Source organism: Mytilus californianus, unplaced genomic scaffold, assembly GCF_021869535.1.
Source record: "Mytilus californianus isolate M0D057914Y unplaced genomic scaffold, xbMytCali1.0.p SCAF_1, whole genome shotgun sequence".
NCBI classification, from domain to species: Eukaryota; Metazoa; Mollusca; class Bivalvia; order Mytilida; family Mytilidae; genus Mytilus; species Mytilus californianus.
In genome coordinates, this window is record NW_026262581.1 from 74,771,433 (window position 1) to 74,796,039 (window position 24,607).

The following is a 24,607-nucleotide window of genomic DNA, read 5'->3' on the forward strand; positions in this document are numbered from 1 at the left end:
ACACTTTTAAGTAGCTCTTTTAGTTTTCTATACAATAGCCAAAAACTGCCAAAAAGTTAAAAATCAACATTTCCCTGCCAATAACTATAAAATGGGTCATCCTATTTTTCAGGGTAGATAGAGGTTGTTGTGCTTACCTTCTTTACAGTTGTTAGTATCCCACTAATTGCTAGTTTTCAAGATATTTGCCAAAATTGCAGTTTTAGCCATGGTGATCCACCAGGTCTCTTGGTCATAAAACCTTACTCATTACTCCGAATACAAAATTTATGCTCAAGACGCCAAATCCAGTAGTTTGATTGGTTGATTTCTGAGTCTGAGTACGATAATCGTGCTCGAAATTTTTATGACCCTAAGCCCAGGACAACAATAAAAAGTTCAAGGTAGACAAATTTTGAGATTTGGTTTCATAGAAAATTTTTAAAGAAAAGTTTACAGACGAAATGCTTTGGCAATAGCTCGCATGGCCTTTCAGACAAGGTGAGCTAAAAACTGTAAGATAATTGTTAAAAAAATTACAAAGGAATCTTTGAGCACTTTTATATTGATAACAATATCACACATTCATTTATATATTACATTAGTTGCATCAGTATATATATGTTATCTGGTAATTTATCCAGTCATTCACAAGCTAAACCACACATACAGATATAAAACTAAACATTTAAAAAATATCTTTTTTACATATGTTCTACCTTTCTGTAATTTTTCTTTGTGGTATTATATAAATGTTATATATTTGGTAGTAGGGTCCAAGTAGTTTTGATGGAGTCAGAAGTATACATGTCTTTACTCTTTAATCTGTTTTAATTTTGTAACTAGTTAGAACCAAACAATATATCTAATCAGAATTATTTGGATGAGAGGGTTAGTATGATAGTTTGCTGGTTCTCACTCATACTTTTGACTGAAAAATCAACAGTAAATTGTAGCATTCTTTTTTCTTCCTTTCTGATTTGACAAGAGAAAAGATCAAATGTTGACAATAGATTTAAGTTTTCTGTAGGTGTAATACCACCATTGATTTTTCCCTATTAGTCTTTGTTAAATTTGCACTTTTCAAAAAATTGTGCAGAATTTATCTTCGTTTCAAATAAAGAAATACTTGGCATGAGTAAAGTTTTATCCTGTCCAGTACTATAGAAAAAATTTCACATAACATTTCATTGCATATAAGAAAATAACCATCACTGGAAGTTAACCAATCAAATTTTCCCCCTTTTTTAACCTGTGTACAAGCTTTAGTAACCATGTAACCTCAAGTTTCCAAAATATTCTATAGAAACCCCAAATAAAGAAATAATGGTGCTTTGAAATACCCAAGATATATGTTTATGACTCAGAAATGTTTTACTGCAATGAAATGTAGGATCAATTACCTACAACTGTCAAATTCAAGGGAATATTTTTTTTCGACCTATTTTCGTATGCAACCGGATGTGACGTACTATGATTTGGTGGTATTACACCTAAAGAAGACTTTTTTGTTGAATAAACTGAATGTGACTTTTTTCCTTTGTAATACTGGTTATTTCAAGCATTCCTGTCAAGTTTTGTCATAATCAGTTCAATAGTTTGAGAAAAATCTAGTATAATGTAAGACGACATCTACAGCGATTCGAGCAAAATTTCTTCGAAAAATTCAAACCAAACCGCATCATGATAGAATATAGTGTGGACCAATAAATGATCAAATATTTATCTCATCTGCCTACAAACATTTGAATATGATACAAAAGATGACTTTAGGATGATAAATACTACTAATGGACCTCTTATTCTTCCTTATAAAGTCTCTTTGGGTCCATTTATACCTCTCATTTCCTCAAAATTTCTACTTTTTAGGCCAATAAATAAAAATTTTGGGGTAACTTTCACTCATTTATGATAGAAATGTTATTATAAATGATTAATTGAAGTATTCAAGCTGCTTGAACTATCCGTATAAAAGTTTATTGTCTCCAAGGAGGTTTCAATAAGTCCTTGCGTAAAACTTAAATTTACGCCGCGTTCCAGAGAGGGACATAAAAAACTTCTCTTTTGGTGAATAATTTGTTGTTACTGCTTTAAAAATAATTTCATTTACTTAAAACTATATATTTATTAAAGTATTTCTTAGGAAACATTTTCTAGTATAGCAGAATATAAGAAATAAGGAGAAAAAGCTCCCCAATACTCTAAGTATGGCTTGTTCTGTCAACTAATATTCATGGTAAAGTCCTATTTCAAGGAAATTTTCTCATAAAATGTATTTTGGAGACTCAATCCACTCAGAATATTTCATTATTTGTAATATTTCACTTAAATAGCAAGAAATTTTAACACATGAGAGTACTCACTAGGTCAAAGGTGCATGTACAGCTTCCCATATTAGGTGTAATACCACCATTGATTTTTCCCTATTAGTCTTTGTTAAATTTGCACTTTTCAAAAAATTGTGCAGAATTTATCTTTGTTTCAAATAAAGAAATACTTGGCATGAGTAAAGTTTTATCCTGTCCAGTACTATAGAAAAAATTTCACATAACATTTCATTGCATATAAGAAAATAACCATCACTGGAAGTTAACCAATCAAATTTTCCCCCTTTTTTAACCTGTGTACAAGCTTTAGTAACCATGTAACCTCAAGTTTCCAAAATATTCTATAGAAACCCCAAATAAAGAAATAATGGTGCTTTGAAATACCCAAGATATATGTTTATGACTCAGAAATGTTTTACTGCAATGAAATGTAGGATCAATTACCTACAACTGTCAAATTCAAGGGAATATTTTTTTTCGACCTATTTTCGTATGCAACCGGATGTGACGTACTATGATTTGGTGGTATTACACCTGTAAGACTAGTACTTTGAATGTTTGTCCTTTTGGTAAAAAAACAGCACATTGTCTTGAATCCTCCTACCGTAGTTTCTTTTATATCACTTTTTATCAATGCAGAGGAAAACTGAGAATTGACGAAAATGGGTGTATGAATATGGACCAACACTGACCTAAAAGTTACATATTGAAAGAAGAGGTAGGATAGGAGGTATTATTAGGCTCCTTTAATTGCAAAGTCCATAAAATTCAGCAATCATTTAAAAATTAATACTGTGGATTCATTTATTTTTGTGGGTATCAATTTTCGAGGATTGGTTCACCTGTAACCACGAAACCCACGAAAATTGGTATCCAACGAATAATAATGAATCCACAGTATGCTAATTTTGAACTAAAAAAAAATAGAACCTATCCTTAGTTTTGATTATAAATGCCATTTACAATATAGTTTTCTGATAAAATTAAATATGAGCAACAGCCTTTACTGAACAGAAATATCATTCTCAGAAGGCATATTTGCAAACTATACATGGTGAGAAGGTAAAATTATCTTAAAGACTGGTATGATACACAAAATAACCCTCCTGAACATGATATATAGTATTCTATGGAATCTAAGACTTTATCGTAGAGAATATTTAAGACTGAGAAAGTTAGCATAAAGTGATAGTTAACAAATACAAAACAGCTTTTTATATAGACTGAGGTACGTTTATAAAACATTCAAACAACTGTATTTTATTACAACAAAGTCCCATTCACACAAGTCTGTGAAAAAAACCCAGACCATTACTGTTTATAAATTCATAAGCAACACATGCACAACACAACAGATCTACTGTTATTTTCGACCACGTCTCTTCATTGCTGCTGTACATTGAGGACAGTACCATTTTCCTTTTGGTGCCTGAGTAAGACCAACACAACCATAATGGAACCATTCTATAGGACACTGAAAAAGCAAAGAAAATATTTAAAGACATATTCAATAAAATAATGTAATACGGACTGAAATATCACAATTGTCACTTACACTACTATGCATTAATACATATCCTTTTAAAACAAATTTAAAATGGTTTGTCGGAAGAATTTATCATCCCTCCCAGTCTAAAGTCATAGGTATTAAAAAAGAAGACCATCTATCAATCACCAAATTTATTTTTAATTAACTCAAAAATCATTTAATTTCTTTATCCAGTGATGGACAAACTTTCTAATTATCAGTACTTTCTTCTATCTTTTCCATTTCATCATTGTTCATTAAACAAAGTTGATTTAACTGATTCCTGAAATTATGTCCGCCCTATAAGAAGCTGAATGTTGAGCAACCAATAATTATCATAGGGCTGTTCCAGAATGCATGGGGGACATAGGAGACATTTTTTAGAGCCAAACACCCATAATATAATAATTTCATTTTACTTGTACAAACTCTTACAAAATTCTAAAGAAAATGGAACCATCCACAAATAATAAATTCAAGTGCCTGGAATCCCCACCTCCACGATCAATTTTGGAACAGCCCTTGAATGAAACTCCCTATGATGCAATATATTTCAGTTTGAATTCTTCATTATATCAGCATTAACAATCACACTGAAATAATGATCCAATACTCACATCATCGTTATCACAGCCAACCATATCACCATAAGACACCTGGTTACACAGACAATATCTTGGTTCATTTGGATCATTTTGCCAGTCTATTGGCTGTCCATGTTCATCAACAATCTGTAAATCTGAGTTGGCATCTTCTCGTATTAGAGGTGAGGCTTCAGCAGGAGTAGCAGGTGTTTGTGGTGTGAGAGGTTGTTTCTGTGACAGTAATGACTGTGCTGCCGAGACAATGGCAGGTGAAGAGGACTGTTGTTGTGACTGAGAGAGTTGAGCTGCCTTGGTAGTTTGTCTAAAAATAAACACAGTAATATTAGATAAATGGATGTTAAGTTTAGTGTCAACAGAAAAAGCATATGTAAGCCCTTTGCAATGGTTGTTAAATGCCCTAAAGATTCTCCCCCGCTATTTTCAGGATCAAAGGAGAAGTGGTGGTAATAAAATCTTTCCTACCTAATTATAAAGATTGATTGATTGATTGGTGTTTAATGCCACTTTCAACACTATTGTGCTATTTCATGGCGGTCAGTTTTTATTGGTGAAGGAAGCCAGAGTGCCTGGAGAGAACCACCAACCTTCTGTAGGAAAACTGACAATCCTAGTCAATTAAGATTGGAGTCAATTTCACAACCTCAGTGTTGACTGGCTAGTGATACAGTAGTTGGACTAGGACCATAATTCTAATATTATATCAATTACAATTTCAATATCCCTGAAGCATGGTTCTTTTAAGATGATAGTAACAATATATTGCCAGCATAAAATATTATCATTAGCATAATGAAATTAGTAACCAGTATCTTAATGACCTCAAGCTCATCTTTTCTTTCAATTTTTTTTTCAGCAAAATCAAAACTGCCAAAATCTGATAACATCTAAATTTTATAATCTTAAAATATATTAAACATTCATTATATATACTATTATAGAATTGAATGCTGTTTTTTTTTTTATTTATTACGGCACTTCTTTAAATGTGATGGTCACTTGCTTTCATTTTGTATAAATTGCCAAAAACAAATCTTTCAATTCTAGCATTCATAGATTTTTTTAATAAAAAAAATAAATGTTATTCACATTCAATTAAACACAAGACTTCAGCAGAAATTGTCTAGCGAGATGAAAGCAGTATAGTTTCATTTGAAATCAATTATAATTGAAATTGGCATATTGGTTAGTTTTCTCATTTGAATTGTTTACATTTGTAATTTCAAGGCCTTTTTTAGTCGACTATGCAATATGGGGTTTTGCTCATTGTTGAAGGCTGTACTGTGACCTATAGTTGTAAACTCCTACGTCATTTGGTCTTTGGTGGAGAGTTGTCTCATTTGCAATCATACTACATCTTCTTATTTCTATATATGAAGATGTTGATTTCAAGAAGTAGATAGCTTGAAAATATTCATCAAATTTCAATCATGTTTATACATGTATATGAAAGGCTAATAATTTATTGTCATATTTAATATCAATTATGAATATTTACAAGATATGATGTCAACTAATTTTCTCAAATTAATAAAAATTGTGACTTTGTAAAAAGCGTAAGCATTTGCACAAAGTAATTGAAAAATTCAAGAAAAAAAGAGATTAATTAGGTAAGCATGGCTAATAATCTTATAATCTTGGGTTGCTTTCATACAAAATGAAAGCATATGACGAAATCAAATGATTTGTCTATCAGCCAATAGAAGATCAGCATTTTAATGGATTGAACACTTACTGTAAATATGAATTATTGGAAGGGTCATAAAATGTTTAACTGATAGGTAACAAGCTAATAACTTAACTAGCAAGCATTTTAAAACATCTATAAAAAAAAATCTTGTGTTTCATGTCCCTCAGATAACACTTACTTTTTTGATCTGGATATTTTGGGTTCATGACTTGCTGTAGGAGTTGAAGGTGCTGAACTATAAACATCTTTCGGTATAGTTAGTTCTTTACTTAATTCTGACATGGCCATTAAACTAGCTTTCATACTTGGTGTGCGTCTACCATGCTGTAGCTGTCAAAGAAAAAGAATTTCATTCAAACACTTTGGACCACAAAAAAGTAAATAATTAAAAATTGTATTTTAAATGCCAAAATCTTGCAGTTCATCAAATTAAAACATGTTTACCCAATTGTAATCCAAACAGATTTCTGTTCTTCAAAATCCTGATAGATAATCCATGTAAACTTAAACTAAATAATATGTTGCTTTAAGTATTATGTAAATTCTGTATTTCAAGTAAACTATAACCATACAAAATATGGTATACAAATGTACAGAATACTCCTTCCTTCCCATTATTTTATTCTTTTATTATTTAATCGAGACTTTTGATTAACAAAAAAAGTTTAAAAAATACAATGTATACTATAAAGAAATACAATGTATACTACAAAAGAAATACAATGTATACTATAAAAATACAATGTATACTATAAAGAAATACAATGTATACTACAAAAGAAATACAATGTATACTATAAAAATACAATGTATACTATAAAGAATTACAATGTATACTATAAAGAAATACAATGTATACTATAAAAAAAATACAATGTACTGTGGATTCATTTATTTTTCGTGGGTAGCAATTTTCGTGGATTAAGGAAAACTTACATTCTTGTGGAAATTTAATTTCGTGGTTTTACCGAAGTCTGCTAACAAGCCTATAGACATTTTGTTATTCGTTGAACATTTAATTTCGTGGTTAACTGGTAACCACGAAATCCACGAAAAATTGGTATCCAACGAATAATTATGAATCCACAGTATACTATAAAGAAATACAATGTATACTATAAAGAATATACAATGTATACTATAAAGAAATACAATGTATACTATAAAGAAATACAATGTATACTATAAAGAAATACAATGTATACTATAAAGAATTTTTTGCATGTATTTATTATGGTGATTGTTGAACAATGGGCAAACATGTAAGAATAATTATTGCTATTTCAGGAAAAGCTGCATACAAATAATAATTTTTTAAATTTTAATTGTGAGTTTTTTTTTTTTTGTAAAACGTTTCTGTCACATTTTTCGCAAAAATTTCTGAATTTCTGTATTATGATTTTTGTGCACCCAACACAAGTTCCAGGAATAACCTTGAACAGGTACATTGAATATCAATGGACTTGATTGTCCTATTTATATCAAAATCTATAAATATACCTAGTTTGAACAAGATACAATTTGTATAAGTTGCTACTACAAGGACATATAGAGTTGAGGTTTTAAAGTCTATCTGTCATATTTTACCTTGATTCTATTGCTTTGGTCAGCACGCCTAGTATTAGTTTTAGTTTCAATAGTTATGCCGCTAGAGATGAAATCCTGTGAAGATAGAGACTGGTAAATAGAAAACAAATCAGCTGACTACATTGGTAAAAGTTTTCAATCACTGGATCAATTTCAAAATTTTTGTAATATTTTGTAGAATTATGTAGAAATTGTGAGCAGATTGTTTGTAGAAAGCAACAATATTGATACATGTATGTCGAGGCAACTTATATTTAATTTGCATATTTAAAGCTGTTAGCCTAATGTTAGCAATTTAAAGGTTTGGTTGGCATGCTTGCTTTGTTTGTATAAATGTTTGCTCAAGCATTGTATTTAAGATTGACATCTGCAATGAATAAATAGGCGGGGTTTCAGCTTGTATACATTATTGATACTTAAATGTTATTGGATGTTATGTATAATGTAAACAAGCTGAAGTCCCGCCTATCTATTGATTGCAGATGGCAATCTTAATTACAATGCTTGAGCAAACATTTATACAAACAAAGCAAGCAAGCCAACCAAACCTTTAAATTGCTAGCATTAGGATAACAGCTTTAAACCTGCATAAAAGTCATGAAAATTACGTGTTTACAGAACTCTTGGCATGAAGCATTCATGCTAATTGAATATATATTGGCTAAAGCAAGCACGTGTGCCCTGATATCTTTTAATTCCTGAAAGGCTTTGTCTGCTGATTTTAAGTCATGTGAGAATGTGATGTGTTAATAAGTGCAATTCCTTTCAGGTAGGCTGTAATAGTTACATTTTTTTAATTCCTCTGTCCATTCTTGGGTATGATGGCTCTTTTCAAAGTCAAGACATTTTAACATATGTGGTTAAATTTTCTAGGTACCATGTACGATTCAAAATCTCGAAATAAGCTTGCCCTTGTGAAGCCTCTTCATTAAGTAAATAAAGCTATCATAACACAAGGAAATCATTTAAAATTCAGTTCTTTGCAAACATTTAATTACTCAATAGTTTTTACATCTTTATTATATGATCATCTGCACTTTAAAACAGCACAAATGATTAAGCTCAGTCAATTATTGAAAATAACAACATGTATCATTGCACAGTGATATTTTGTTTACATATCATAATTGTGGAAATTGCCCCAGATATTGATACATACCTGTTGTGTTGCTGCTATTGCCTGGGATGCTGCAGCTGCAATGGCAGCATTACTTCCTGCTCCCACATGACCTGTCAACATTTACAGTGTTTTAAATAATGAGATACCATGTGACTTCAAGAGTGCAGCCGAGACAATAAAAAATTTGTAAGGGTTCCGCGGAACCCAGTGTCTCGCCTTTTTTGCTGTTAGTCGCAGGCTCAACAAAAATGGGGAAAAATTATTAAAAATTTTCCTCTAGATACTATCTTTTGATTGTAAGAAGCTTCTGTCCAAGTTTGGAAAAAATCCAGGATGGTTTATGAATCTAATAAATGTTTTAAAAACTTTAACTGCAGACTGTATGTAATGTTAACTTGAAGAAAAACTAAGTCCATTTATAAGTTATATACGGAAAAACAGGAAATAACTTTTTACCAAATTTCCTTCTAGATACTAGCTTTTGATCATAAACAAGCTTCTGTCCAAAATTGGTAGAAATCCAGGATAGTTTAAGAAAGTTATCAAAATTTTAAAAACTTTAACCACAGAGTGAATGTAATGTTAACTGGCAGAAAAACTAAGTCCATTTATAGGTAAAAAAACGGATAAACAGGATTTATTTTTTGCAAAATTTACTTCTGGATACTATCTTTTAATCATAAACAAGCTTCTGTCTAAGTTTGGTATAAATCCAGGATAGTTTAAGAAAGTTATTAAAATTTTAAAAACTTTAACCACAGAGTGAATGTAATGTTAACTGGTAGAAAAACTAAGTCCATTTATAAGTAAAATACAGATAAACAGGATTTTTTTTTTACAAAATTTACTTCTGGATACTATCTTATGATCATAAACAAGCTTCTGTCCAAGTTTGGTAGAAATCCAGGATAGTTTAAGAAAGTTATTAAAATTTCAAAAACTTTAACCACAGAGTGAATATTTGTGGACGCCGCCGATGACGGAATGTAGGATCGCTATGTCTCGCTTTTGCAACAAAAGTCGCAGGCTCGACAATAAAGACAGACAATAAAAAATTCGTAAGGGTTCCGCGGAACCCAGTGTCTCGCCTACTTTTGCTGTTAATCACAGGCTCAACAAAAATGAGGAAAAAAATAAATAAAAATATTCCTCTCTATACTATCTTTTGATTGTTAGTAGCTTCTGTCCAAGTTTGGTAAAAATCCAGGACAGTTTATGAATCTAATAAATGTTTTAAAAACTTAAACTGCAGACTGTATGTAATGTTAACTGGAAGAAAAACAAAGTCCATTTATAAGTAAAATACGGAAAAAATCAAACAAAATTTTAACAAATTTTCCTTCTAGATACTAGCTTTTAATCATAAACAAGCTTCTGTCCAAGTTTGGTACAAATCCAGGATAGTTTAAGAAAGTTGTTAAAATTTTAAAAACTTTAACCACTAAGTGAATGTAATGTTAACTGGCAGAAAAATTAAGTCCATTTATAAGTAAAATACGGAAAAAATGGATTTTTTTTTTTACAAAATTTACTTCTGGATACTATCTTATGATCATAAACAAGCTTCTTTCCATGTTTGGTAGAAATCCAGGATAGTTTAAGAAAGTTATTAAAATTTCAAAAACTTCAACCACAGAGTGAATGTAATGTTTCTTGGCAGAAAAACTAAGTCCATTTATAAGTAAAATACAGAAAAAATGGATTTTTTTTTTTACAAAATTTACTTCTGGATACTATCTTATGATCATAAACAAGCTTCTTTCCAAGTTTGGTAGAAATCCAGGATAGTTTAAGAAAGTTATTAAAATTTCAAAAACTTTAACCACAGAGTGAATGTAATGTTTCTTGGCAGAAAAACTAAGTCCATTTATAAGTAAAATACGAAAAAAATGGAATTTTTTTTTTACAAAATTTACTTTTGAATATTATCTTATGATCATAAACAAGCTTCTGTCAAAGTTTGGTAGAAATCCAGGATAGTTTAAGAAAGTTATTAAAATTTCAAAAACTTTAACCACAGAGTGAATATTTGTGGACGCCGCCGACGACGACGACGACGACGCCGACGGAATGTAGGATCGCTATGTCTCGCTTTTTCGACAAAAGTCGAAGGCTCGACAAAAAGCATGGCTAAAAAAACATTTTTACCATATTTATATACATTTTGTAATTCCACTGATTGAGATTTAAATAAGGACTAGTTTAATTATTATCTCAACCACATGGAAAGGTTTTTTAAACTCCAGTAATTTAGAGCATTGATATTGCATCTATTATAGACACATGTCTATTGTTGAAGACAATCCGTTGATCTTTTGATGTATTTTGGTTATTTTTTAACCATTACATATTTTAATTTTGGTTATTTTTTTAACCATTACATATTTTAATTTTGTGCATAGAATGACCCTATAACCATCAAATATGGCAGTTGGTGCTCAAATGTATTAATGTTTATCTTATGAATAAAGAGAGATGTGGGGTATACATCAATGACACATGTACAGTAACCTGTCAAAATACAAAAAACAACAGACAGCTCAAAATAAATCTTGTTTTTTATATTAAAGACCTACTTTTCCTTTTTTTGAAAAGCAACATACTTTTTGCTAAGTTTGCTTTATTTTTTCTTTTAAAAATGACAGTTGAAACCCAGATATATTTGTATAAAGACATACTTGGTTTCTTTTGTTACCTATTCTGACATCAGACTCGGACTTCTTTTAAACTAGTTTTACTATGCATATTACTATGTGTTTCTTTATACAACATTGCTAAGAGGTATAGGGGGAGGGTTGAGATCTCACAAAACATGTTTAACCCCTCCGCATTTTTGTGCCTGTCCCAAGTCAGGAGCCTCTGGGCTTTGTTAGTCTTGTATGTTTTAAATTTTAGTTCATTTATATGTTTTAGAGTTTTGTGTGACGTCCATTTTCACTGAACTAGTACACAAAATTGTCTCTTTGACATATTCCCCATTTCCATTCTCAATTTTATAATTTAGTAGCTGTCTTTTTTATGTTTTTTGTTTACCTAAAGAATTTGCAATTGATGTCAGGATTTTTTGCTTCCTCGGTCCAATACTTTTAAAATCTAATTAAACTTTGAAAATTTAAGGTTTGTGATATGATTTAAATATTTGTGCATCAGTGAATAATTTATGGTTTGTGTTGGTGGTTTTTTGTTTCACTGACAGTCACACCTCATCTCTTTATAATAATTCCTAAATAAAAAAAAGAACAGAAATCCACAATTCCACTAATGTTCCAAAATAACACATGAGTTTTTAGGAAGATCGTTCATTCTCTTTTGTAGGAACAGTAATTTAGACAATCTCTTTTTCAATCTGCTTTATGAAATATTGAAGAAAAACAAAAAGAAATTTCATGATTTCTTGTAAAAAAGGGTCGTTAATACACCTGAAATTTCTGAATAAATAAGAAATATATTGATAGACTTACCTAGACTGTAAGTTAATGATGGTACTGATGTTGAGTTAAACATTGATAATGCTGGGGAGTTAGAATTGGATTGTGGTTTACGCTGACCTATAGCCTCCAATGCAGCCTCATGGGCCAAAGATGATAATACTTTTTCTGTAGCTATTCTCTTTTCTGATGAGTGATTGTTCATTACAGGCTGAGAATGCAGAATTCTTCTCTCTGTAATATATATAAAACATATGTGTATAAGGAACTATTTCATCATTGATGGCCTTCCCACTGGCACAGATAGCTTAATCCTTATGTAATTGCCTTACTCACTTAAAGTACTTTTACCAATCTCCAACAACTTTTTAAAATCCCTTTTCAAGTCAAAGAGGCAATAAATCAATTAAAATTAGATAACTGTGACAAAACTTATACTCTTGTATTGCTGAAACACATATAATCAGATCAATATCTCAATTCTTTGTTTACAAAAAAAAAAAAAAAAAAGAAAATGATTATCATAAGTGTCTTTACACAGATATCAATTTGAAATTTTTGGCTGTTTTGGAAACAAAGGCTGTCGGAATATTCCTATATTTAAGGGAATTAATTTGTGTGTGTTTGAATTAAAATTTATATGTATTAAAAAAAAACATTCCTGGGATGTAAATGTCTGAATATTTTCTACTCTTTTGTGTTAGACCAACATAAGCACCAAGATATATGTTCTCCGTATTAATATTGGATGTATAAATATTATTGAGTATTGATGTAGGTTTTCCTTGAGTAAATTAAAGAACCTTAGTGAGCGCACTCACATACCCCACATCCCCACATTGTCATTGGAGAAATAAAATAAGTGTAAGAAAAAAAAATTGTATCAGAAAAAAAAATTGAATCATAATTTCCTGTCAATATGCAGATCTACATAGTATGTCCTTATTATCTACACAGTTTCATGAAATTCTGTTGCGTGGTTTGAGAGGAGTTGCAATGACAAAAGGTTGCAGTAGTATATTGGGCAAATAAGTTCAAAGGGGCATAACTCCTGGAAAAAAATTGAATCGTAATTTCCTGTCGATATGCACATCTACGTAGTATGTCCTTATTATCTGAAAAGATTTCATGAAATTCTGTTGTGTGGTTTGAGAGCAGTTGCGATGACAAACTGTTGCAGTAGTACATTAAAGTAAATAAGTTCAAAGGGGCGTAACTCCTAGAAAAAGAATTGAACCGTAATTTCCTGTCGATATGCACAACTACATAGTATGTCCTTCTTATCTAAAAAGGTTTCGTGAAATTCTGTTGTGTGGTTTGAGAGGAGTTGCGATGACAAGAAACAGGACTGACGGACTGACGAACGGGTCAAAAACATTATACCCTCAACTCGTTGCGTGGGGTATAATTATGAAAATATTTGTTCACAAGATGGCATGAATATCAAGATGTCAAATAAAAAGTTATTCATATAAAAAAAGAGTTGTTGCATTAATATAAATAGGGGATTACACTTGAAAGCTTGTGAAATGATAAATTCTACTATGCACATATATATATATATATATATTATAAATATTTGTGCAATAACCTGATAACCATTTATTTTGCAATGATAAAATATTTTAACTATGTTTAACATTATTCTACTTACTTTCTGTTCTATGATTATTGATAGATGGAGGTTTATCTAGCTCTAGTGACCCTGAAAATATACATGGTAAATCATTGGTCATGAAATAGATCTATTCATTTGTATTGCCCTGTTATTTTCTTTCCAAAGGCTCAAAATCCAGCTGTGAAAAATGCAGTAAAACTTTCATCTGTTGAACTTCTACATATTAATCTGCATACTAACATGTATGAGTTCTTGACGTTAATGTTGACTAACATCAGAAATTTTAAGTGAGAAGAAACAAGATGAAGAATAGAAACTTCAAATGTTTAATAACAATAATCTTGTCAAAGACTATGTCAGATGTTTTATTACATCTACTTACTTTTTTCTAAAACTTCAGTAATTCCTGCATTATCAGCTTCAAGTTCCATTTTAAATTTTGATAATTCTTGATCTAATTTTCTTAAATGTCTGTCAACCTGAAAACATATTTATGACACCACTTAATGACATATTTTTTCCTTAAAACACTCCCATTTAATGTCTGATATTGTTTGATACTTCAAATATTAAAAATTTTGTTAATTCATAACTTCTGGGAATTGGATTGGACACTTGTCCGTTGTTGAAGGTTCTATGTTTACCTGTAATAGTTGTTGGGTTACTGTCATTTTGAAATATTAATTTCAAATAAAATATGGTCAACATTTCATTTTCTGTGTAGTGTTTGGTGGACCTCTTACATGTCTTTCGTCTTACTTCTTTTGGTAATGATGTCCATGGTCAACTTGTATTTTTTGTTGTTCCCTTGGTTTTTTGTTGTTGAAAAAATGTAATCCTTTCGCAAGTCTTGATGATACATGCATCCATAAGTATTTAACATTTTCATTGAAAGATAAATAAGTTTTCATTATTTATAGGTCTATAATACCTACACATATATATAACATACATATAAGATGACCAGCAAAACTTACAAGATCATATATATGAGTTGCTAAATGAACTTTTTCATCTGCATCTTCTAAAGATTTGTAATAGTCCTGAAATATATAGATGTAAGTTTAATATTTCCATAAATAAAAAACGTGTAATTATACTGCTATGAATACTAAATACAACTAATAAAGACAGACAAATAAACACTCAATTAGAATAATGTAATGGAGAGCAATTCAAGAAAAGCAGAAAATATGACTATTTTACTTAAATGAGTAAATCAAAATCTGGATGACTTAGGGAGATATCTCTACCAAAAAAAACAATTTACCTGTACCGGAATATAAGAAAACTTGTTAGTGTATTTCCCTTGACTGACAGACATATACAGGCAGGCAGATGGACAGACAGGCTGATTCCCCCATCCCCCTTAAAATTTGTTTAAAGAATATGACATACACTTCATCATTTCACAGTACTTTCTATATTTTACTAAAAGCTTGTCATTTTATATTTTCTATTGATAGAAAAAGTTGCAATTTCAAAAATGCACGTTTTGGAATGTTGGAACAACATGATCATTTTAATTTCAAGTTTTCTGATAAACAAATTGAATTAACAGTAATCATGGTAATCATAGAGACTAAGCTGTGTAATCACAAACCATAACATTTTTTCTTCTTGCCTGATGCATGGATATCTTTTAATTTCTGTTAATATATATGTAACATGTATACACTCCATTGTTTTTGTATTTTACTAACAGCATATCTCTTTTTTATTCTTGATATTGTATACCTTTTTTATTTTCTCAAACTGTTCATCTTTCCACTCCTGTTTTGCATTTGGCTGTGTACATTTCTTGAAAAATGATTTGACTCGTTCATCTAATTCATCAAGAGCATCTGAAATAGTTTTTACACGGTTAGTAATTCATCAAGAGAGTCTGAAATAGTTTATACACAGTTAGTAATTCATCAAGAGAGTCTGAAATAGTTTGTACACAGTTAGTAATTCATCAAGAGAGTCTGAAATAGTTTGTACACAGTAATTCATCAAGAGAGTCTGAAATAGTTTGTACACAGTAATTCATCAAGAGAGTCTGAAATAGTTTGTACACTGTTAGTAACTCATCAAGAGAGTCTGAAATAGTTTGTACACAGTTAGTAATTCATCAAGAGAGTCTGAAATAGTTTGTACACAGTAATTCATCAAGAGAGTCTGAAATAGTTTGTACACAGTAATTCATCAAGAGAGTCTGAAATAGTTTGTACACTGTTATTAATTCATCAAGAGAGTCTGAAATAGTTTGTACACAGTAATTCATCAAGAGAGTCTGAAATAGTTTGTACACAGTAATTCATCAAGAGAGTCTGAAATAGTTTGTACACTGTTAGTAACTCATCAAGATACAAGAGAGTCTGAAATAGTTTGTACACAGTTAGTAATTCATCAAGAGAGTCTGAAATAGTTTGTACACAGTTAGTAATTCATCAAGAGAGTCTGAAATAGTTTGTACACTGTTAGTAATTCATCAAGAGTCTGAAATAGTTTGTACACTGTTAGCAATTCATCAAGAGAGTCTGAAATAGTTTGTATGTTGTTAGTTATTCATGAAGAATATTTGAAATAGCTTGTACACTGTAAGCAAAACTAAACAACAAGAGTGCACACGCTGAAATGTCTCGCCTGCTTTACTGACCATTGATTTTATGTTTAAAGATAAAGGTTTTACTAAAACTTAACATTTTTAAACAGTCTATGACAATGAGGTCAAGGTCAGATAAATTGTGTCAGACATGACATAAACACCTTACAATTTTTTCATACACCAAAAATAGTTAACCTATTGCGTATGCTAATTGAAAAACATACCAAAACACAAAAACTTAACATTGACCAATGAACCATAAATATGACGTCAAGGTCAGATGATACCTGCCAGACAGACATGTACACCTTACAATACTTCCATTCACCAAATTTAGCTGACCTATTGCTATTAGTATTTGAAAAACAGACCAAAACACAAAACTTAACATTGACCATTGAACCATATATAATTATGTCAAGGTCAGATGATACCTTCCAGACAGACATGTACACCTTACAATCCTTCCATACACCAAATATAGTTGACCTATTGCTTATAGTACTTGAAAAACAGACCAAACTACATAAACTTAACATTGACCAATGAACCATGAAAATGAGGTCAAGGTCAGCTGATACCTGCCAGACAGACATGTACCCATTACAGTCATTCCATACACCAAATATAGTTGACCTATTTCTTATAGTACTGTAAATTCAGAAATTATTGCGATTTTTTTATTATTGCGAAAAATGCAACAGGGTTATAATCGCAATAATTTAAACTCGCATTTTGAAATTTTTTATACGATTTACACATGATTTTTCTCAATATCGCAAAAATTAAAATCGCATTTTAGTCTTAAATGACAAAATCGCAATAATAAATGCACGCAATAATTTCTGAATTTACAGTACTTAAAAAACAGACCATAACACAAAAACTTGACACAGACCAATGAACCATGAAAATGATGTCAAGGTCAGATGATACCTGCCAGAGAGACTTGTACATCTTACAATCTTTCCATACAGGTGTAATTCCACCTAATCATAGTACGTCACATCCAGTTGCATACGAAAAAGGTTCAAAAAAAATATTCCCTTGAATTTGACAGTTGTCCTACATTTCACTGCAGTAAACAATTTCTGAGTCATAAACATATATCTTGGGTGTTTCAAAGCACCATTCTTTTCTTATTTGGTGTTTCTATAGAATATTTTGGAAACTTGAGGTTACATGGTTACTAAACATTGTACACAGGAAAAAAAGGGGTGAAAATTTGATTGGTTAACTTCCAGTGATGGTAAGTATTTCTTCATTTGAAACAAAGATAAATTCTGCACATTTTTTTGAAAAGTGCAAATTTAACAAAGACTAATAGGGGAAAAACAATGGTGGTATTACACCTACACCAAATATAGTTGACCAATTACTTATAGTACTTGAAAAACAGACCAAAACACAAAAACTTAACATTGACCAATGAACCATGAAAATGAGGTCAAGGTCAGAAGAAACCTGCCAGACTGACATGTACCCATTACAATCATTCCATACACCGCATATAGTTGACCTGCTGCTTATAGTATTTGAGAAACGAACCTAACCACGTAACTTTAACCTTGATCACTGATCCATGAAATGTAGAGGTCAGGTGAACCTGTCTGACGGACATGTAGATGTTGCAAGGAACCCATATACCAAATATGGTTATCCTATTATATAATACTCATAACAAGTGAGAAATTCACATGACAAAAAAAATCAATTTTTTTTTCAAGCAGTCGTTGAACCATGAAAATGAGGTCAAGGACATTGGACATATGATAGACAGAAACTTTCTAACATAAGGTATCTGCATACAAGATATGAATCATCCAGGTCTTCTACCTTCTGAAATATAAAGCTTTATACAAATAGATTATGCCGCCACCGCCAGATAGTAATACCTATGTCTTGCATACTGCGATCTTCGTCTCAGCCGAAACAAAAATTAACCATAAACATGAGTATGTACCACATTTTATATACACTTTTAAAAACCAGTAATTGTGTAAATGCAATAATTCATCTAAAATAATGCAAAGAAAATCTTTTTATACAGAAAAATAAAATGTAAATCTGGTATGACACTCTTATGCATTTGTTCTGTAGTTTGTTTCTGATTTTACCAAGGAATAAGTCTGGAACATAACATGTATTATTTGCAGAAAATCATCCTCCTTCCATCTATTATGGTGGATCAATTCATAATGAGAAAGTAAATTCATAATAAGAAATTAAATTAATAATAAGAAATTAAATTCATAGTAAGAAATTAAATTCATAAGCAAGCCATACTACCGGTAATGATGAAATATTCAAATCAAAGCATCATGGATGTTGTGATCCAGCCATTTTTGTAGCCAGTCTGACATTTTTTCTGACCATACTTTCAATAATTCTTTTCTTTTCATTACCATAATCTCACTTTAAAATTTCTATACTATTGCCCAAAGATGGAGAATTTTGCAATATTGATGCAAATTATTTTGGTATTTCAATTGAAGAGTCTGAATCAAGACACTGTCAGATTTTTTACATCTTATTTTTTTTAGAAACATTTGAAATTCAATGATTTTGACAAGAATGTTAAAGGAAATCTTAAAACGTGTAGCATATTTTTTATATGCCATAAAGAGGCATTAACAATGCCCTTTCTCAACAACATCAAAAATAGATAACTAATTTTTATCTAAATTGGTGTTCATTCTTCACTAAGGAAAAATACATTTCCTGTATTCAAATATACATGTACAAATACCTAATACTGAGATAATTTCAATTACTGTTAAATAGCAATATAATGGGGAATTATACATTGTACAAATAAATTTATTGCAGAAAATGCTCAGGTAAGAGTTATGCAATTGTGTTTATTGTTTCAACCAAATTACTGATAATTGTAACTTATATAGACTTTAATTATTAACTTATGTCAGATGATTATGACACTGATTCATTGATTTTACAAGTGAAATAAAATCTGGTTGCTTTTTTTATATATATTTTTTTAAGTCTGTTCAAATCAATTGTTCTGTAGTTTGTTTCTGATTTTACCAAGGAATAAGTCTGGAACATAACATGTATTATTTGCAGAAAATCATCCTCCTTCCATCTATTATGGTGGATCAATTCATAATGAGAAAGTAAATTCATAATAAGAAATTAAATTAATAATAAGAAATTAAATTCATAGTAAGAAATTAAATTCATAAGCAAGCCATACTACCGGTAATGATGAAATATTCAAATCAAAGCATCATGGATGTTGTGATCCAGCCATTTTTGTAGCCAGTCTGACATTTTTTCTGACCATACTTTCAATAATTCTTTTCTTTTCATTACCATAATCTCACTTTAAAATTTCTATACTATTGCCCAAAGATGGAGAATTTTGCAATATTGATGCAAATTATTTTGGTATTTCAATTGAAGAGTCTGAATCAAGACACTGTCAGATTTTTTACATCTTATTTTTTTTAGAAACATTTGAAATTCAATGATTTTGACAAGAATGTTAAAGGAAATCTTAAAACGTGTAGCATATTTTTTATATGCCATAAAGAGGCATTAACAATGCCCTTTCTCAACAACATCAAAAATAGATAACTAATTTTTATCTAAATTGGTGTTCATTCTTCACTAAGGAAAAATACATTTCCTGTATTCAAATATACATGTACAAATACCTAATACTGAGATAATTTCAATTACTGTTAAATAGCAATATAATGGGGAATTATACATTGTACAAATAAATTTATTGCAGAAAATGCTCAGGTAAGAGTTATGCAATTGTGTTTATTGTTTCAACCAAATTACTGATAATTGTAACTTATATAGACTTTAATTATTAACTTATGTCAGATGATTATGACACTGATTCATTGATTTTACAAGTGAAATAAAATCTGGTTGCTTTTTTTATATATATTTTTTTAAGTCTGTTCTTTGAAAAAAAAACCCAAATCTTATTAATCAGTCAGCTTTCACACAAAATTAGCAGAATAAATTAATGTAGTGTTGATCAAAATAAATAATAGGTACACCAGGGCTTCCAAAATTATTTTTAGCCAACCGGACATTTTATTTATTATTTTAATCCCTTAAGACTAAATAAACAAAAGGCAATTATGGTAATCAGTTGCCGAGTTGGCCATCCCAATGATTGACATTAAAAAAAAAACGATATCAAACTTTCTTTGATTCAAATTCGAAGTTCTGACGTAAACTGTTAAATTGGCAGTGCATCATTCGAAGTGTGCAACATCTGCGTACCTATATCTGCCTTAGACTCTTTATTTGTGCAAAATAACGTTGTCAAAAACTTCTCCTTTCGTTTTTAAATCCCGGATGTTATCTTGACAATGGTAAAACATGGACCAGAGATGGATACGTAAATTCTGTGTACGTTTTCAAAGCATGAATGAGTGGAAGTAGCTCTTTCTACGTTATTTCTTCAAGAAAATATTCGAAATAAATGTGAGATAAAGGTATCAATGACAATTTAGGCATTTTTTGAAGAAATTAGGATGCATAATTAAATTTCGCACCTGCGCACATGTGCATACGTGTACTAGTTCAAACAGAGACATGTCTCTGGTTCAAACAACGTGGACGATTTTTCATTTTCCCCTTTTTAATATTTTCATCAAATCATATTTGTAAACGTATTTCTGATACTTAAATCTTTTTGACTAAATTTATTAGATGCAAACTGCTGAAATGTAAGAAAATAACTTTGAATAGACTGATCAATGTCCGGTTCAAAATAGTTTACCTGTCACCTGAACAGGTAAATTTCAGCTGTTCGACAACTAATTAGCCTTCAATGGCTTATAGGAACATAAGGTACTGATAAAACATTAATTATTATTCATATCATCTGCTTAAATTTGATAAATTACATTTTCCACATTAATGAAAAATGACAATTTAATATAAATTTTGATTTACAAAGGAACTATATGCAAGTGTATATCTAAAATAAAGAAGTTGTTCGCCCAAACTTTTCTTAGTTTAAGGACAAATAACATAAAAGTTGGCAGTTGATGATTAAAATGGTGTATAAAGTTTCTGCAAGTCATAGAAACACATAATTATTTTCATGATATGTCTTCAACTTAGAATGTTGCACCATCTCCAAATCCGGAGTGATCACATAGATCCAGCATGGCTGAATCAAAAACTTATATGCTCCAAGGAATTATTTCTTACTGAACAAGTATAACTATTTTCTTTTTATCTGTGGTAATGTAAATGCTGCATTGCAGTTACTTTGCATCATAAATATCTTACTTTGAACTTGTAAATCCATTTCTCTCATTTCTGTAAGTCTTTCTCTCATTTCCATTGGCAAATTCTCAATCACTATAAAATAGTTTTTTAATTACTAATTATTAAGTTTGATCATGTGAGAGTTTGTGTAAGAAATATTTCTAAACAAACCACAATGACAATACTTTATAAGTAACACAGTTGATTATACAACATATGCACTTTTAAAATACATACATATATGTGGCGAAAACACAATAAAGGGCACATTTCAAATTGGTCTTCATTATGTTGGCTCAATGACTAATTAAAAAGAATTCAGTTTTCTGTTGTTCATATTTAACATTGAATCCTTTAACATCATGTAAATGTTTTAGATTTTTTCTTGAATGGTTTTTGAATACCAGAGAGATAAATTTAAGTGATCCAATTCGAGGCTTGAAGGAGCCTGTGTTGCTCACTTGGATCCATATGCATTTTCAACAATGGCCACTCTCCAACATTGAAGACAAGAATATAGTTCTTGACTAAGATAGATCTCTTTTTTGTTGTGTATCATTTGTGTATTGCTGATATTTTTTTTTATGTTTTCAGTTTTTCTCTATATCTTCTAATTGTCATTTATTTTATTAATTAATATCTACATGTTTGAAATCAAAAATTGGTCAAAATCTCAAATGGCCAGTTTACAATATTTTTGACAAATCAATGTAGAATGTTTACAATATATATGAAGTTGCAATTACATGAAAGTTGTAAATTTTTCTAGAAAATGAAAAAGTTCCTAAGCATGCTAAGTCTAAATGTGAAAAAAATGAATTTACATAATTGATGTAAATTTTATTGGTTCAAACTGTTGGGTAACCTATTGAATAGATCCTTCCAATGTTTTTTTTTTTTATTATTTACACAGCACAGGATTTCCAGAGAAAACATAGGTAAATTAAAAAAAACAACAAACAAAAACAAGTTATGAATCGGTATTGATGAAATAGAAAAAAAAACACACAAGGTTTTAAAAAAGGCATGATTGGGCGCCTGCTAACATGTTTAACCCCGCCACATTCTGTGTGTTTCTGTCCCAAGTCAGTAGATTGTAATTCAGTAGTTGTCGTTTGTTGTATATCTGACATATTTGTTTTTCTTTTATTATTTTGTACATCAATCAGGCAGTTGCTAGTGTTCTTGTTTGAATTGTTTTACATTCATCTTTTTGGCCTTTTATAGCTTGCTGCGTGGTATTGGTATTGCTCATTGTTGAAGGCCATATGATGACCTATAGTTGCTTACTTCTACGTCATTTAGTCTCTTGCATGTCTTGTGGAGAGTTGTTTCATTGGAAATCATACCACATCTTCACATACAATAAATCTGTGTGAGGTAAACTCAAGTTACAGATGCCTTTGAAACATATATCTATTAATAACTAAATGTTAAATTGAAATGATATTTCAAAACTTAAAACAATGTTTCTACAAATGTTTCAATGCCAAACAATAATTTTGTAAAAAGGCCTCATACTAGATGGTTCACATTTTATTTAATATGATAAAATTCTTGGCACGAAAGTAACTGAATCAAAATTTATTACATTGACAATGTAATTTTAATGTAATTAATTACACTTAAAAATCAGTTATTCACTACATTTAATAAAATATAATGTAATTTAATACATTTAAAAATCTATGTTATTGAAATGCAATAAATTACTTTGTCATGTAATTAACTTAATTCTGGTCTGGTACAGTGTACTTGCATTTGTTTATTTATATATTATTTTTGTTTTATTTTGTAGATCATGTACATATATAAAATGTAACCAATCATGACCTATTTTGGAGGCCACACACCCATAGAACTATTGTAAATACATGTTACCTTTTATTTTCATGAAATATCAATATTCTAACCGTAAAAATAAAGCTAGTCAATGTGGATCTTTCGTCTCTGAGTTATTTATTCGGCATAAATTATGTCTTACATTGTGTATTAGCATACACCTTATTGCTATTTGTCCGATATAGTTAGACATCACAAAAGTTCCAGTAAAATTATGATGTCACAAGAAAAATCTCTGATGCCATAAAATGATGTCAAAAGTTCAAGTGTTTGCAGATTACCAAATACAATAGAGATAAGGTCTATAGTGATGGAGGACATCAGTCATTAAAGTTTCTACATAAACGTTTAAACACAGTATGTCTGCCAGGAGTGAATCACCCTTGGCTGCTTCATCGCAAGGAATGTACATAATGATAACCCTGATGAGAGAGTAGCAGACACATGCAGGGTTGTTTTAATGTATCGAACTGGGATACTCTGTAAACTTTGAAAATTTTGCAACTTTTGGTGATGGAAGATAGTGCCTTACATGTTAAAAGTGTTATTTCCCCCTTTAAAAATTCGGTACTTTGAAGGAGAACAATTCCCTAATTTATTGCAAAATTTTATTTCAAAACCAATGCTCAAATTTATGTGAAGCATGTGCTCCATACATTGAGGTAAATAGAGTTGTCTCCCTTTTGTAAAAGAAGTCTGAAAACGGATTAAATGGTTTAGATTCTAATCTAACAGTAAAAATAAGGAAGGCAAATTAAAGAACATGGATTTTACTTTCTAAATAATCCTCTAAATATAACATTTTGACAGTTCTTCCGGTCTTTTCTGTGAAAAAAATATGAGTAAAATTTCGACAGGAATTCAGCAATCTAGGTCAATCTGTGTCTGAACATTTGATTGGTCGAAGGCTTTGGAATTACAGCCGTATTCACAGATTATTTTGAGCTTAAACAAGCGAAATCTGGAATGCACATTTTATTTTGGCTTTGCTTCAATCGAAAATAAATGTATTTATAGGGTAAAGAATCATA

At 30.4% G+C, this 24,607-nt stretch overlaps 1 protein-coding gene across 2 annotated transcripts; it reads right to left on the reverse strand.

Moving 5' to 3' along the window:
• Positions 1-526: 526 nt before the first annotated feature.
• LOC127724019 (inhibitor of growth protein 3-like) lies at positions 527-24,463 on the reverse strand. 2 transcript variants are annotated; one of them, XM_052230773.1, is made up of 13 exons: positions 24,351-24,463; positions 21,756-21,827; positions 15,617-15,723; positions 14,857-14,922; positions 14,262-14,358; positions 13,916-13,966; positions 12,295-12,495; positions 8,873-8,943; positions 7,714-7,788; positions 6,305-6,456; positions 4,452-4,740; positions 2,841-3,780; positions 527-1,003 (listed from the first exon to the last, which is right to left on the reverse strand). In XM_052230773.1, the coding sequence occupies exons 1-12, from the start codon at positions 24,376-24,378 to the stop codon at positions 3,670-3,672; spliced, it is 1,320 nt and encodes a 439-aa protein (XP_052086733.1). In that variant the 5' UTR covers positions 24,379-24,463; the 3' UTR covers positions 527-1,003; positions 2,841-3,669. The 2 variants fall into 2 exon arrangements, with proteins under 2 accessions (XP_052086733.1, XP_052086724.1); XM_052230764.1 differs by having other exon boundaries at positions 7,714-7,803; positions 24,351-24,454.
• Between the last annotated feature and the right edge of the window lie 144 nt (positions 24,464-24,607).

Excerpts from the sequence above, each read along its gene's own strand:
- LOC127724019 (XM_052230764.1), bottom strand. The coding sequence starts at position 24,378 with ATGTTATATTTAGAGGATTATTTAGAAA. Across the intron at positions 15,724-21,755 it reads AATGGATTTACAAGTTCAAA|ATGCTCTTGATGAATTAGAT; the intron begins GTAAGATATTTA and ends AAACTATTTCAG. Across the intron at positions 7,804-8,872 it reads CAATAGCAGCAACACAACAG|TCTCTATCTTCACAGGATTT; the intron begins GTATGTATCAAT and ends TCTATTTACCAG.